General features: G+C 35.9%; 1 protein-coding gene across 1 annotated transcript; it reads right to left on the bottom strand.

Moving 5' to 3' along the window:
* Positions 1-5949: 5949 nt before the first annotated feature.
* LOC129308142 (flavonoid 3'-monooxygenase-like) lies at positions 5950-9065 on the bottom strand. Its single transcript, XM_054949176.1, has 3 exons — positions 8534-9065; positions 6891-7334; positions 5950-6789 (listed from the first exon to the last, which is right to left on the bottom strand). The coding sequence occupies exons 1-3, from the start codon at positions 8987-8989 to the stop codon at positions 6142-6144; spliced, it is 1548 nt and encodes a 515-aa protein (XP_054805151.1). The 5' UTR covers positions 8990-9065; the 3' UTR covers positions 5950-6141.
* Between the last annotated feature and the right edge of the window lie 6633 nt (positions 9066-15698).

The following is a 15698-nucleotide window of genomic DNA, read 5'->3' as shown; positions in this document are numbered from 1 at the left end:
TTTGCTTTAGTTTGAGTGATTCTATTTTAGTTGTAGAGATGGCTTGAAATGGTTATCACCTTAATACTAATTTTTTTCCCTCCATGCTTTATCATGATACTCATAATTTCGAAAGGAAAATTGATGAGCTGACCTATATTGTTAAACAAATGCTTGCTAAACAGACAATGGTACAACCACTTGAATTGGCCCCTTACCATCCTCACTATTACCCCTTTGGGAGTTCCCCGACATATAATGAGCAATGGTCACACTACCATTTGCACCATCACTTCCACACCTATTACCCCTGCTTTTGTCCAACAATACCCTTATATGCAGGTTAATGATTTGCTTGAAACTGCATAGCCTTTATAACCTGTAAGCCAACCCATCCCAACACTTGAGTCTAGTGAGGGGAGTAGTTTTGTAGTTATGAAGAAGTAGATATTGGAGAATAACATGAAATTTCAGAATCCTCAACAGAGTAATCAACAATTTCAACATCAATGTCTTAAGACTCAGAAAATAGTAGATCAAATATGTTCCCCAATAGAACAAGTACATGAGGACTCTTCATTTGATAATGATATAGATGAGGACATTATTATTGAATTTCCTAATAGTGATGAGTTTAAAATCACTAAACCATATTCTAGTGGTACTAATGAATTAGGTGCATGTAAGAGTAGCACTAAAATTGATATATCTCCTATTGATTCTATTGACTCTTCTTGGTCTAAATAATTTATTGAATAATTAGTAATCTTGCACTACCTGATATTATTGTTTCTGATGGCATGATATATTTTACATCTGATGATGCTTGTGATAATATTGATTTAGAGTGCCTTGAGACAATTAAGTCTAAGAATGTTGAGCCATGCATTGATTGTGTTAATATTGATGAATGTTTACTTTGTTCTTCCTTTGACTTATCTGCTTCTAGTATTGAGCCTGCAACTATTAGTAGAATTGAATTTTCTAATTGTTTGGGAGATAATAAGATAGAGAAATTACCTATAATTGAGAACAAATATAAGGGTCACTATGAGATTAAAGTGAATATAGGTGGTAAGAGTTTTCAAGAGGATGTTATGCTTAAAGAGAACATGTTATCTTGCATTAATGATGATCTTAGTAAGGAAACTCAATATGATTATCTTTCATTTATGAACGAGCAACGTGATGAGACTTAGGATGATTTAATTACGAAGTTGCCTAATGCGGTGAATTATGAAAACATTATGCATCATACATTTGATAGCTTACATAATTATGCTGCCTGTGTTGAAATAGATGAACTTATAAACTCTGATGATTTGTTGGATCCTCTTATTTGGATTAACTCTACTGAGTGTGATGATCCACTTGACTATATTAATTCTACAAGGCTATTAGCTCATCTATCTGTGCTAAGCCTTCTGATGATAATAATGCTTATGAGATCATGCATTTAGTTGGTCACTTAAATAACATTGATTTTGTGATCCCTATGGCTTTTTATGATGGTATTGATAATACTAAGAGTAATGGAATTATTAATTATATTATGCACTCTGACTCTAATAGTGTTTGTGTGGAGGATTTTGTTGTTTCTGTTGAGCTTTATGAGCAGGTATCTATAATTAGAAAAAGTCCTTCTACAACATTAAGGCCATCTTTAATGGAAATATTATCATGCAACCTTTAACCAGATAAAATAAAAGTACTGATAGCTATTTTTGCAAAAGCTTTGACTCTTACTAATGAGAGTCTACTTGATTTTATTGGTTGTTTCATATATAAAGAGGGCTTGGCTCATCATTTTTTATACATTTTGAATCCTCTGCCAATTGATCCAAAGCCATCGCCTTAAGGAGCTTTTGACAAGCTTAGAAAGAAAAATGTTTTGAACAAGCATCTATTCTCCATCAAAGATGAGAATTTTAACTTTAAGAGGTTATAAAAATTTAAATTATTCGGTTGTCTCTTCTCCTTTCACTTTTATCTTGCATTTTATATGCTATTACAAGATTAACTGGATTATTTTAAATTGAACTGCATTGAAGACAATGCAAGATTTTTAGTTTTAATTTCACCATAAAAAACCTCCCATTATTTACTTTTTCATAATCATAATTTAAATAGTTACTTTATTGACTATTAAGGAGACAACCTAGGTTGTGCTTTATTACAATATCTAATTTTATTAATTTTGATGCTATTTAACAATAGTGTCATACATGTTGCAATGGAGAAGAAGTGTTTGATGTCGCCAAATTAAGATTACTCAATGAACTTCCCTATACAGATCTTAATAACTCCAGTATGTTGCATTAATAAGTGTATAAGGGATATTAATAACTTAGTGTATGTCAACTAACAAGTTTGTTAATTTGAATTTTAAAATTACAAGAAAGACAATTCACAAACTTACTCTTGTTGGATGTCCAATTGTAGTGTTTCTCTAGCATACATATAACCATTAGTTTTGTTGTCCTTAATTAGTTGATCAACTCCAATATTATCTACAAGACCCAATAATGTCTCTCCGATTGAAATTACTTTATACTTCATGTTAAAATCCTTACATTCAATCCATAACTCATTTGCTACTATACTTCTAAGTCCTTCATATGTTATTTCTTTACTTGTCCATCTTCCAATTACAACATCACTCTCATAAATCATATTTACCCCTACACTTTTAAATTCCCCCTTAAATGAAAGAAGCAGTATAGTTGGTTTCCAGAAGAACTAGCCATTTATTATGAGTCTTTACACAAGTACATGTTGAAATTGAAATTATTACCCAATACTTTATAATTGGACATATAAACAACCAATGTAGGTAAATTTATAACAACACAGTATGCAAATGTACTACAAAAATTGACAAATTTACAACTCATACCACTATTAATTTTACAAGTTAACAACTAAAGTAGGCAAATTTATAACAACTCTGGGCAAATGAACAACAACAGCTACCATAATTAAAAAAAGAGAGTCATATCTCACTATTTGGGGGGGGGGGGGAAGAGAAGAGAGGCGCTTGAGGCCGAGGTTATATTATGTGAGTATTGATGCCAAGCTGTAAAATAAGAGCATCAAAGTCATCATCCAGTATTTCTCCTTACTAAACTTCAAACTCATCACAGCTCAACTCAACCAATTTCTAAGTTACCAGACCTCAACACAACCAACCCTGCATGAAGAACCCTCTACAGCGCAATCAACTGATTATAGAACAGAATTAGAAGGGAATGTATGAAGTTACCAGCTCATGATGTTGGAGAAGGCAAAACAAAGGGGGAATGAGGGGGAAGACCCTTCCCAGACGATTCCATCTCTTCTTCCATTTTTCCTTCACTTTGATTGTATTATTTTGTTTCCTCTTTCATTAGAGACAATAAGGTAATTTTAATATGTATGCATTTGAATTTCGTTTCACTCCCCTTAGTGTGCAATGAAGTTTCAGACTTTAGAGGGCTTTTTTTAATTAAGTTTGTCAAGAGGTCTGGACTGAAATTTTCCCTAAAATGTACATCATCACAAATTGAATTAAGTGGAATTCTCAAAATAACAACTTTTCTCACCTGCTGTTAACCATAGTTTTCTCATCATTACAAATTTGCATGACTTGCTTGCTAGCTATGCCGTGTTACAGGATTCAGGTTATAATTTTGATGATTAATGGGGAAAAAATAGAACATGAATTGTGTGTGACTCTTGCTATCTCAATGTTGGAACTCCATTCCATTCACAAGTTTTTTTTTATTGAAAAAAAAGGAAACAAAATCGTTTGGATATACATGTTAAAAAATGAAGTTGGAGAAACATTGCCACAAACTGGGAGGGATAAATCATGTCTTCATCAGAGCTTTATTTCTTAAGGTCGTGCCTGGAGATTGAGAGGTTCTTTTGTTAATGTTTCTAGTCTTTTGACCGATTGACATAAAAACCACCCGAAGCCGAAATGGAACAGAGCACCTATCCATGAATCAAAACCTCATAAACTCGTAAGCCTTTTTCATGAGGTCGGCTTGTCTTTCATTTTCAAATAAGTTACATCAGGCAAAGAATAATGATAATTAATTAAATTTGTAATGAGAGTGTGCAATTATAGCTCGACGTGCACATTTTTTGTTTCGAATAATCATCGACAAATAAAAGCAGTGTAAATATGGTCACAGACGACTTGATTGGTCAAGCTTTTTTCTTCTTAAGCCTGCATTACTGTTTAGTGGACGGTTGCTTTTGCGTCAGTGGTTGTAAAAATTTTACTGTAATTTTATTTTAAAAAATATGTCATATCCTTAAAATTATAAAAAATATGTAATTTTATAAAAAATAAAAAATAGTATATAAACATTCAAACTATAATAAATAAATAGGGATACAATTAAAAAATAATTACCCTGATTTTGTCTTATTTTAAGGATAATTTTTTTTTTCAAAATTTGCCTCATTAGAACCGGGTAAACGAGGTGTCATTAATTTTTTATTAATATATATATATATATATATATCTTTAAAAAATTCCGGTTCATATATTTAAATTGAGATTAATTTTAAATAGTAATTTGTATATATGACAATTCTTACATTGAAATATACCATGCGAGAGAAAGGAAAGAAGCTAGGGACCATAAAGAGATGAATTTGGATGATGAACATACAAACGGGAGGAAGAAAAAAAAAAAAAAAGATTACATCAGGGCCATTTCCTAACGGGAATGGCATCCGATTCTGGTCAAATTTGTGGGCAAGTGATTTAGGTCCTTTAAAACTTGTCTCAATTGCTGATATACGGGATCATGATTTAGATAGTCGATCGACCAACCTTTGAGTTTGTGGATGAAAATGGGAATTGGAAATGGTCTCTCTTTGAGCATACGCTGCCTCTCGGTCACCCTATTGGCAAGCTGATAAATTAATTGGATGAATGTTTGGAGAATTCCAACTGCATAGAGAGTCAGAATCGTCATGTGGCTATTTTTCAAAGGCATGGGTTGCTTACAAACTCTGAACGTTTTCGAAGAAAGATGACAATAAATCATAGACGTGGCCTGCAAGAGAATATCTGCCATATGCTTTTAAAGAGTGCCACTTGGCTGCTGCTGCTGCTGCTGCTTGGAAGAAAGTACTCCCCCTTGACATGCAAACTGGTTTTTATAGGAAGAATATAAATTGAAAGTTGGCTGATCATGTTTGGCCCTAAAATGAAGCATCAAGCCTAAAATCACAGAAAATAAGAAAAAATGAAACAACAAGGCCAATACTCAAATGAAGATAAGGCTTAGTCCATTCCCATGAGAAGTTTTGTGACACACGTATTAGGAAGCATGACTCTTGAGTCACTTGGAGTGACTCAATGTTGAGGATCGTTGAGTGGACCTGACATTGTTATCTAACGTGTCATAAATCACACGAGGCTGTGCTTGGTAATCATGGATATTTTACATACAAGCACAACAGTCTTAAGCATACAATTATAAAGTGGCTCAACTAATGCAATTAAGAGGGACAATCTACATTAGAAACAGATTCAAATTCCTTTTTTTTTTTCAATTCAATTTACTTTATACTTTGCAATTAAAATTATAGGTTTTTGGCTTTACAAATTATAATCACTACAACTTTATCATTCATTAATCAAAAACACCCTTTACATTAGTGAAAAGATTTTGCGTTTCTAGCACGTTTGATTTTTGCTGTTTAGGCACAACATTCTATTTGTGATGAATACTAGGAAACTGATCTCATATTGATATCTCATGGAAGATAGGCGTTAGAATACTTTGTTGGAAATTATGGGAAGCCAGAAACCTTCGCATTTTTGCTGCTGAATCCTTTCACAACTGATAGTATATACCTTAACAAAACATAGAGCTGCAGTTGATCATACTATTAACACACGTAAAACTTACAGAGCTCTGCTGTAAATATGGTGCTCTAGCGTTTTTGAAACCTATACAGTTTGGGTTAATGAAATTCCATTTCCACTCCAAAAAAAAAAAGATTACACCAAGACCATTCAGCCAGCGGTCATCTCTAATGCCTATATGTTGGCAAATGAAAAAGAAATTATTCAAATTATACAACAAATTTTAACAAGCAAATTAGGGAAATGTACGCACACAATAGAAAAGCATATACATCCACATGGTTCGATCTCTAGGCGAATTGAGAGTACAGGTGTGGTGCGAGCCTGGGCTTCGGCTGAACCAATAAAGGAAACTTTCGTTGGAGAGTGAGTCCGTAAGCCTCTTCCATGTTCAGCTTTTGTGGGCTGAGCCCATCTGCAAGCTCCCAGTCAAATGAATGGGCGAGAGTGGCGGTCAGAAGTTGGACCACTCGAAGCCCAAGATTCATTCCAGCACATATCCTCCGTCCAGCTCCAAATGGGATCACCTCAAAGTCGTTGCCCCTAACATCCACACCAGCCTTCTCCCCACCCGGCAAGAACCTTTCGGGCCTGAACTCCAACGGGTCGGACCATTCCTTGGGGTCACGGGCTATGGCCCAAACATTAAGCAGGAGAGTGGCACCCTTGGGGATGTGGTACCCGAAGATCTCACAGCTCTCAGCCGCGACTCTTGGGAGGGAGAGAGGGGTGGATGGATGAAGACGGAATGTTTCCTTTATAAAGGCCTGCAGGTATGGCAGGTTGGGCAGGTCCAATTCGTTCACCACTCTGTCATGGCCCACTACGGAGTCCAATTCCTGTTGGACTCGGGCCAGCACGGTTGGGTTTCGGATCAGCTCCGCCATGGCCCACTCTGTGGTGCTCGATGACGTGTCAGTCCCCGCCGCAAACATGTTCTGATCAGTCATCAATTATGTTCAGCTAAACAAGCAGTTGGCAAAACTAGGGAGCGGGACGAATGCATATATCTGTAAATGTATAAGAAAGTGAAGATTACCAAAAGCAATGCTTTGATCTCGACGTCAGTGAGCCTGGTTCCTTCATCATCTTGAACCTCCTTGAGAGACAGCAAGGCACTCAACAAGTCCTTGCGGTGCTCACTCTTGGAAACATTGTGTTCTTCGATGATGTCGGTCAAGAAGGCGTCGAACCTTTTGTGCAGTTTCTTCATCTTGCCTTGAACTCCTTGAAGGTCAAGCCATTCCAACGCCGGGATGAAGTCGCCAATGTTGAAAACTCCGGCCAACACCATCATCTCCACCACCATGGACTTGAACTCGTCCGCCCGAGGATCACACCCTGCCGCACCATCGTTGAAGACGCGCCGTCCTAAGACTGCCCTGGCCAGCGCGTTGGTGGTGCACACATTCAACAATTGTCCCAAGTTCACGACTTGTGAGTCGGCACTCGCGAGATTACGCGTTAACCTTCCGACCTCTTCCTGCAATGTTAATTTGCATCCATAATTATAAGGCAAAGTCTAAAATGATAAACAAGGTGCCAAGTTCAAGCTGTTAGCTGTGCACTACCCCCAAGTTGTTTTTTTTCTTGGTGAAGGAATTTAGTTATGGATTGAATTCCCATATTAAAAAGGTCTGGCTGTTTTAAACAAAATAAATTGAACTTAATGTGTAGTTCTAAAACTCTCACCTGTATTGCTTTTTTTTTTTTTTTGCCTGAACACGCTATTGCTAATTTAAAAATGCTTGTAGTTGGTAATGGGAAAATGACCGAATAAAATTTATTGTTTAAAAGTTATGTCAATGATCTGTATGATTCAAGCACACTAATAATTAATCAATCATGTGATCTGCATAGGTAATTCAAAAAACGTTATCTGCTTACGAGACCGACTAATCCTATTATTTTTATAAAGAAAGGAAATTAAATTGGGTGGTTGGGTTTTTCTTTGTTTCTTTTTTTTTTTAGGGGGGGGGGGTGGGGGCCAAAACTGGGCGGGCGGGTTTGCATGCTTCACTTTCTAGTCATGAGTTGTTATTCAAAAACATTTATAAAAAAACTTTAAATTAAGCTTTCGAATGTTTGGCCTTTTCTTTTTGAAAACGATACCACTGAATACAAAAGTGAATGGTTAAAAAAATACATATTTTTAACTGGAAAATAATTTTAGGTATTATTGCCGGGAATCAAAAACACGTTTTTAAAAGAGTCTGAAAGAAAATTGACATTGATGTTTCAACATCCTTTTACATTCTATGTATTATCTTAATATGATAGTACGGAATCTAAGTATTTCTTAAGATATTTTTGTCTTTTGAATAATTTTAAAACTTTGGGTATCCAATCGTTATATGACCATCCAAGTATAATTTGGAGCATACTTGTCTTAATGAAATGAAAATAATTCAAAAAATTATATACAGGACACGCTAATTGATTGAAGTAATATGGATTAAGTAATGAGCACAAACCCAAAAAAAAAAAAAAACAATCCCAAAAGACTAATTACAATTCGATCATAACCAGTTATTTTGGCTAGTTTAAGCACTTTTTCACCATCACAAAAAAATTTTGTACGCTTTTGAGATGTGAAGATAATTAAGAATGTATACAACTTTTTCCCTCGCTCAGTGGCGCAAATGGAAATAACGAGCTAACAAAGTGAAAGAAACTACTAACCTGACGGAGATGTCTGAAATCGTCCAAGGCCTTGCCGGAGAACAGATGAACGGCAGAGATTTTACGGAGCTTGCGCCACCGTGGGCCATAGGGAGCGAAGACAAGGTCTTGATAGTTATAGGCCATGTACTTGGCTCCGGCATTGGGCGGCCGGCTGGAGAAGTTGGCATCGTGAACCTTGAGGATCTGCTCGGCGACGGAACCAGAAGCGACCACCACGACGTCGACGAAGCCGAGCCTAAGGTGCATCAGAGGACCGTGAGTGAGGGCCAGGTGGGCCAAAGCATGGTGGGGCACAGGGCCCAAGTGAGGGAGGTTTCCGACTATAGGCCAGGGGGTCGGACCTGGAGGAAGAGGGAGAGAAGGACGACGGAAGATCTTGAGAAGGCGATGAAGGAGGTAGGCTAAAGCCAGAGAAGCCAAGCCGAGAAGCCATGGAGAGGGCGCAAAAGCCATATTGGAAAGAGATTAATTGGTGAGACGAGACAGAAATAAAGAATTGGTGAGCGATGTGTTGTGTGATATGATTAGGAGGGGATTGGTGATTTATAAGTGTTGAGGTTGAAGATGAGGGATGTTGGATTGGTGAAGTGTGGCGGATGGTTGAATTTTGATGGACGAGACGAGACAAGGTCAGTAGTGACGCGATTTTGTGCGTTTGCAGGTTGGTTATTATTTTACGCGGCATGACCAGCACAAAAATGTTCAATTACGCTGAGGCTTCGGTGTTGTTATTATTAATTATATGCTTCCAGAATGACATGAACCTCAACGTCGTTATCATTTAATATGGTTTTCATATATTAATCTTGTTTCGAGACTCAGGAAAACACAAGATACGTTGAATTAAACTGCTTTTCTCCTCCTTTTTTGAAAGAAAAAACAAGTTTGACGTTTTCTTGGAAAGACAATAATTATACGTCAAAGTTGATAGGTTTAATTACTTTTTCTTGATTTCATCTTTGTTTTAGTTCCATGATTAAGTGCAGATTCAAATTCGAGCTCCAAAATTTTCATGAAGTTTTTAAAGATATTTTGTACATTTTATCACTCATTCCGTCCCAAATTAAAGGACACTTTTAAAAAAAAAAATTCATTTCAAAATATAAAACACTTTAGGTATATTAAATTTTCATTTAATACACCAATTTTAAATTTATTATTTCTCTTCTTATAATTAATTTTCATCCCTTCTATGTTCAATATATTAAATAATGAGTATTTTTAAAAGTTTATATTTTTATCTTGAAAAGATAAAGTCGTTAAATATATCTAATAAGATTTATTGGTATGTGAAATTTTATTTAAAAATGTCTTATAATTTAAAATGCAGGGACTATTTTTTATAAAACATAAAATTTTTTATTTCATTCTTGAAAGGGAAAACATCATGAAATTTACCAATTCACAACTTCAGAGGATCCTTCCCAGGCAAATTGAGTTTTTGGTTTAAACCCATTTTTAAGGCCCATTTTTATGGAAAAATATTTCTTAAGCCCAACTCCTTTAGAGCCTAAAGATGTAGGCTTTGTGTCACGGGCTGAGAGTCTGGCGCATCACACGGCGCCCGTGCGGCGTCCTGGAGGATCACATAATCCTCAGGACAAGCCTTACCACGTACGAATCACACTAGTTTCGCCCTGCCATGGGCTCATCAGGGAGGCGGCACTAGCCCCCGACCAGTTGTGCACACAGTCCGAAGACTGAGGCAGAACACCCCCAATGCTAATGTCGCCCCCTTTACCCATATTGTGCGAGGCTAACCAGCAGATCGTTCATTATCTTGGTCTTTACACGGTCACAAAAATATCATCCGTGACATTCTCCCACACCCAATCTAGCACGCCCTCGTGCTAGGGGAGAACGACTCCGCCCAAGGATCGTACGTACAGTACTGCCACAAACACACCAGCTTACTTGCTGAGTGGCCACCCGAGTCCTGCACTCTTCGGACCCACTCGCACCCGCGAGCCAACAGGAGTGGAGTCGACAACGGCCAACCTTCCCGCCCGAGTCCCCACTTTTGGACCCACCTGCTCGGAGGCCTTTCTGGAACGGTGCTGAGGCCGACCAGTCCCAACATGGGACCCCACGCGCACACGACAGTAAAGTACGTCCTGCTCTGATACCACTCTGTCACGGGCTGAGAGTCTGGCGCAGCACACGGCGCCCGTGCGGCGTCCTGGAGGACCACATAATCCTCAGGACAAGCCTTACCACGTACGGATCACACTGGTTTCGCCCTGCCATGGGCTCATCAGGGAGGCGGCACTAGCCCCCGACCAGTTGTGCACACAGTCCGAAGACTGAGGCAGAACACCCCCAATGCTAATGTCGCCCCCTTTACCCATATTGTGCGAGGCTAACCAGCGGACCGTTCATTATCTTGGTCTTTACACGGTCACGAAAATATCATCCGTGACATTTGACTCTAGTTAATCATTTAGACCCTATTTAGTTTTACTAAAAAAGTAAGATTTTAAAAATTGGTCTAGCCATCAAATCAGTTGAGGTAGTAACTCATGGTTCAATGGTTGGACCGAGGTCGAACCGATCAACAATATATTAATATATTTCAAATAATATACATTTAAAAATTATTAATTAAATTCCTATGTAAGTATAAAAATGTCATTTAAAATGAAAAAAAAATCACAAATATTAATCTAATCCATAATATACTGGCCAAATCCATAATATAACAATCCAACATCAAAAGAAAAATAATCCACTATCTTTACACACAAGTTTAATCCATAATTATTACATTCTTCCCAAATTTAAAGTGAAAACCATTAAACCACAGTAATACACATTCAAAATCATGATTCAAATGTCAATCATCACTATAAAGAAATGAATAGAATTAGAGGTGCATATACACTCAACTTAGAGAATGGGTACCACTTCTTAGAGTTTAGAGTTAACTTCAACTTGGAGAATGGAGAGCACTCGAGAAAATATTGACAGAGGGGGCGAGCTAGGCGACGTGCATTCGACAAGGAAGAGATGGCGAGAAAACGTTAACGAAAGGAGCTAGGAGCAAGATGCCAATGGGGGGTGTAAGCTGGGAGCAAGCCGCTGACGGGGGGAGCTAAGAGAAAACAATGACAAGGGGTGGTCGAGCTAGGATAAGATACTGACTAGGGGGAGGAGTTCACTGAGGCATGCGTTTGACAGTCAACAATCTACAAGAGAAGGGAAGAGTTTCGTGCATGAGGCTAGGGCAAGGCAATTGACTATAGAGTAGGAGTAAATGAGTAATGGAGTATAGATCTAAATTTTAGAATATAAAATATTTTTAAAAAATCAAAATGATGTCATTTTGACTTCTGAACCTAAAACAAATAAAAAAATACAAACCAAGCAAACTGTTGAACCCATCGCTTTTTTCAGTTTTTTTGGTTCTTTGATCGGTTCATTGGTTATTGACCAATTCAATTCTTTCCTAATTATTATGCTTCAATCAAATTGGATCAATGACCGGTTCCCTGATTTAATCGATTGAACCAGCCTATTCGGTCCAGTTTTTAAAATCATGCAAAAAAGAGATATATTTTTAAATAAAATTAAATTTAAATTTTAGAATATGTATTTCTACTTTAATTTTAGAATTATATTACTCATTTTGAATTTTTGCATGATATAATTTTTATTTTAGAAAATTAATATATAATACTATAATGTAAAAATTAAAATTTAAAAAAAAATAAAAAAGGGCTTATAAGTCCAACCTTTGTGTTGATCAATGAGGGCCAAGTTGAAGAAATGACTAATTTTAAAGTAATCGGGCTTTTAGACTTGAGCCTATATAGGTCAGGCCTACCCATTTATCGATTGCACTACATTTCTTCAATTTCTCTTATGGCCTATTTAGTAGAGTAGAACTAGAAGCAGAAGTGGATGCAGAACCCCGAAAATAGGATGTTTGGTACACTAGAACTTGTTTCTCTAAGGAAGCTACATCCATAAAAAATGATGGAACTCAGTTCCTTTCCCATACCCTTGGAACAGGGTTCTTCTATCACTTTCTTCATTTGCCGTCTTTTCCATTCAAGCTTCTCCCCACACTTAATCTAAATGAAATGGTGCTTCAAAGCTCTTACAATTCCCTAACGTGTCTATTGTTAAAGTTGCTGATAAAAGATAGTGATAGAGGTGATAGCGGTGCCTCTACCATTAAAGCTGTCGCTCATTGACCTTCCAAATCTCCAACCCTTACTTCAAGCCTGAGAAATCCTTAACCATAGCTCTCCATAATTATCAAAAAATGTTCAAACCATCAAAGTTGTTTGCCTTTAGCCATGATTCAATTTAGGTTCTGATAGGTTGATTCTCAAGCATCTGACTTCCTCTAGCCATAACTTTTCTGGTCTCTTATCTTTCTAGGCTTGATTTGCTTCAATTCTTCCACCCATCTCCAACCACAATTTGATTTTATTTGATATAATACGGAAGTCCTCTTAAAGCAAAAAAAAAGCCTAAAAAATTAAGTGAATCAACTCTTTGATGGGAAAATCTCACTTAAGGACCTGTGAAGTATAACATCTTGGAAAGTAACCCCTAATTGATTAAGTTAAACAAGGATAATTAAGAGAATTAATGTGGAGTCTGGTTATAGAAAGCTAATAAATGTTTTGGCTTGTGATTTCAGCCTTAGAATTGAATCCTAAGCATAATCAAGTCACTCAAACCTTAAAAAGGGGGGAAAATGAGTCAATATGGCTTTATACGACATGCCACAGTGTGCATGTCATATGCCATGGTGTATAAGTCACAGAAAACACAAAGCCAACCCTCTTTACCACATACCATAGTGTGCATGGTGTGCACCACATCACATGGTTGTGATTTTACAGTAAGAAGAGCGAGAATCAATCTAAAAACATAAAAGAAATAAAGGAGAAAATGAAGAGTATGTGAGGAGCTCTGTTAGGGCTTGCTATTTTGAAGGATTATGGGTAATTTAAAGTTTGTTAATGTCTAAGGTAAGTCTTCCAAGCTTTCTCCTTCCTTTCTCTTCCATTTTCTCAGATTTTAAAGTTCGGGTTTGAGTTAAGGAAGTGATCTTTAGACTTATAGGGCAATGGGTCTGAACCTATTAATTTAAATAGAGTTAAATGGATTTGTTTGATTTGTTTAAACTATGGATATGTGAGTTAATGCATTTTTAGTGGTTGATGACCATTAATGGCCAAAAATTCACCATAAATGAGATTTTTGTAAGTTATAAATGCCATTAATGATGGTTTAAGGGTTCCTTGTGACTAATGTGAGCTAAAAGGAGCTAATTAACCCAATAGGTATAGTTTAATACAGATATTTGAGTTTTGAATAGTGAAAGTGTTGAGTTAGAGTGTTGAGATTTGTCATAATGAGGATGTTAATGGTTATTAATATGATCAATTGTATACTAATTATTGTCTAGCACCATTCAAGCTTTGGAAAGCTTTGAAAATAATTGCTGTTGAGGGGCAAAACTTTTGATCTTTCAAAAGTTTAAGGTAACCTGAAGAAATATTGTTTGTACAATTGTGTGTCAATTGGTTATATGTCTCTATGAACTATTATTGAACCATGTGAAATTGTTTTAATGCAAGTGTAGCATATGATGTTTAAATTACATGATGAGCATGATATTCAAAATTATTGAAAAGCTATCTACATGTGTTTAAAATGCTTTCATTATATCATGAGTAGGTAATATGAAATGTATATGTGAATTTGATAAAGTATAAGGAGAAAGTACTTATGGTAGTTTGAGAAATTGCATGCATATGAATTTGATGTTGAGGAGTTATATGTCAAATATGATGATTGAAATCTACGCATGTTATGTGATGAGAAAATATTACATGTAAAAATATGACTAGTAGGAAAGGGGCATACTATATGTTAAGAGTAACATTTGAAAACTTTAAATCTGAAAAAAAATTGACTAATTAAAGGATAAATTAGTTGAAATGATGATTAATTAATTTAATTATGTTTTTTGATTGCTAATTGGCTTTTTTGGTAATATTCGGCTCTAAATTGAGTTAGGTATGTATAAATTTTGTAAAAGTTAACTATTTTAGAAAATGAGTGGAGTATTAATTTGTAAAATTTTATATTTTTGCAGTAAGTTGTAAGATTTGTTATATTTATTTAGAAAGTAATTTATACATAGTTAAGTATAGATATGTAGTGAAATGTGGCATATTAGAGGATAGAAGGTCACCTTATTAGAGTTAGTGAAAATTAAATCCATATGGCACTACTGGCACCTTGAGACACTAGGTGTAGCTCATATTTTTTCTTAGTACCTAAAAAAAGGTGCGGTATTGGAGACTTATTTTAATTAGTACCCAAAAGAATGCAGAGTTGGAGACTATACTCCTTAGCATCCATAGGATGTCGTGTTAGAGTAACGACACCCCAATTACTTGTAATAAGAGAAACTTGTAGTCCAGAAGTGATTTAGGATACCTTAGCCAGGTAGTCCTACCATGGATGGTGAGCTTGATGATCATATATGTGGTTTAGTTCTGTGAAATAGCCTATCAATTCGATCAGGAGTATTGGAAGACCAGATGATTAGTTATCATACATGTAACTTGTGGTATTTTATATAGTGTGTTTGTTATGCTTATTTTAAAGTTTGTTTATAACTTGGCATGTTAATCGATAATATAAATTATCTTAGTTATTAAAATTTTTATCTCACCCCGTAGTTATTATTTTACAGGTTTTGTCGATGAGTTTGAGCAAGGGAAGGAATCGAGCAAGGGCTAACATACTTGCTACAATTATCATTGTAAAGCTTGATTTTATTTTGATTTGTGTACATAAACTTATATAGATGATAACATGAGTTACCAACTAGCAATGCATATCATCTTGATTAATTGCACTTGTGTTATACTATGTTATTTTATATTTTAGCTTAATATTATATACAATGTGAATATATGGTGATTTTTGTGGTGATGGGCTAAAATACTAATACAAGTGTAAAAAATATTGTATACACGTGGTGATAATGTGTGTGTGGTGTATTATGTGGCAATAGAGACCAAATGATGTATATAATATTGAGTTTGTGTTTTGGCCATATTAGGTAAAATCGGTATTAAGTGGCTAAATTTTATATTTGGTATGTTTTTATATGTTTAAATGCTTAATC

This window comes from Prosopis cineraria, unplaced genomic scaffold (assembly GCF_029017545.1).
Source record: "Prosopis cineraria cultivar Desert tree isolate PC_DT_omini unplaced genomic scaffold, ASM2901754v1 PC4, whole genome shotgun sequence".
In the NCBI taxonomy this organism is placed as follows: domain Eukaryota; kingdom Viridiplantae; phylum Streptophyta; class Magnoliopsida; order Fabales; family Fabaceae; genus Prosopis; species Prosopis cineraria.
This window is presented reverse-complemented; position numbering and strand designations above follow the sequence as displayed.

Bases quoted from the DNA above. Each gene is read 5' to 3' on its own strand.
- LOC129308142 (XM_054949176.1), bottom strand. From the start codon at position 8,989: ATGGCTTTTGCGCCCTCTCCATGGCTTCTCGGCTTGGCTTCTCTGGCT. The intron at 7,335-8,533 runs GTTAGTAGTTTC...TTAACATTGCAG, and splicing joins ATTTCAGACATCTCCGTCAG to GAAGAGGTCGGAAGGTTAAC. The intron at 6,790-6,890 runs GTAATCTTCACT...ATGACTGATCAG, and splicing joins AGATCAAAGCATTGCTTTTG to AACATGTTTGCGGCGGGGAC.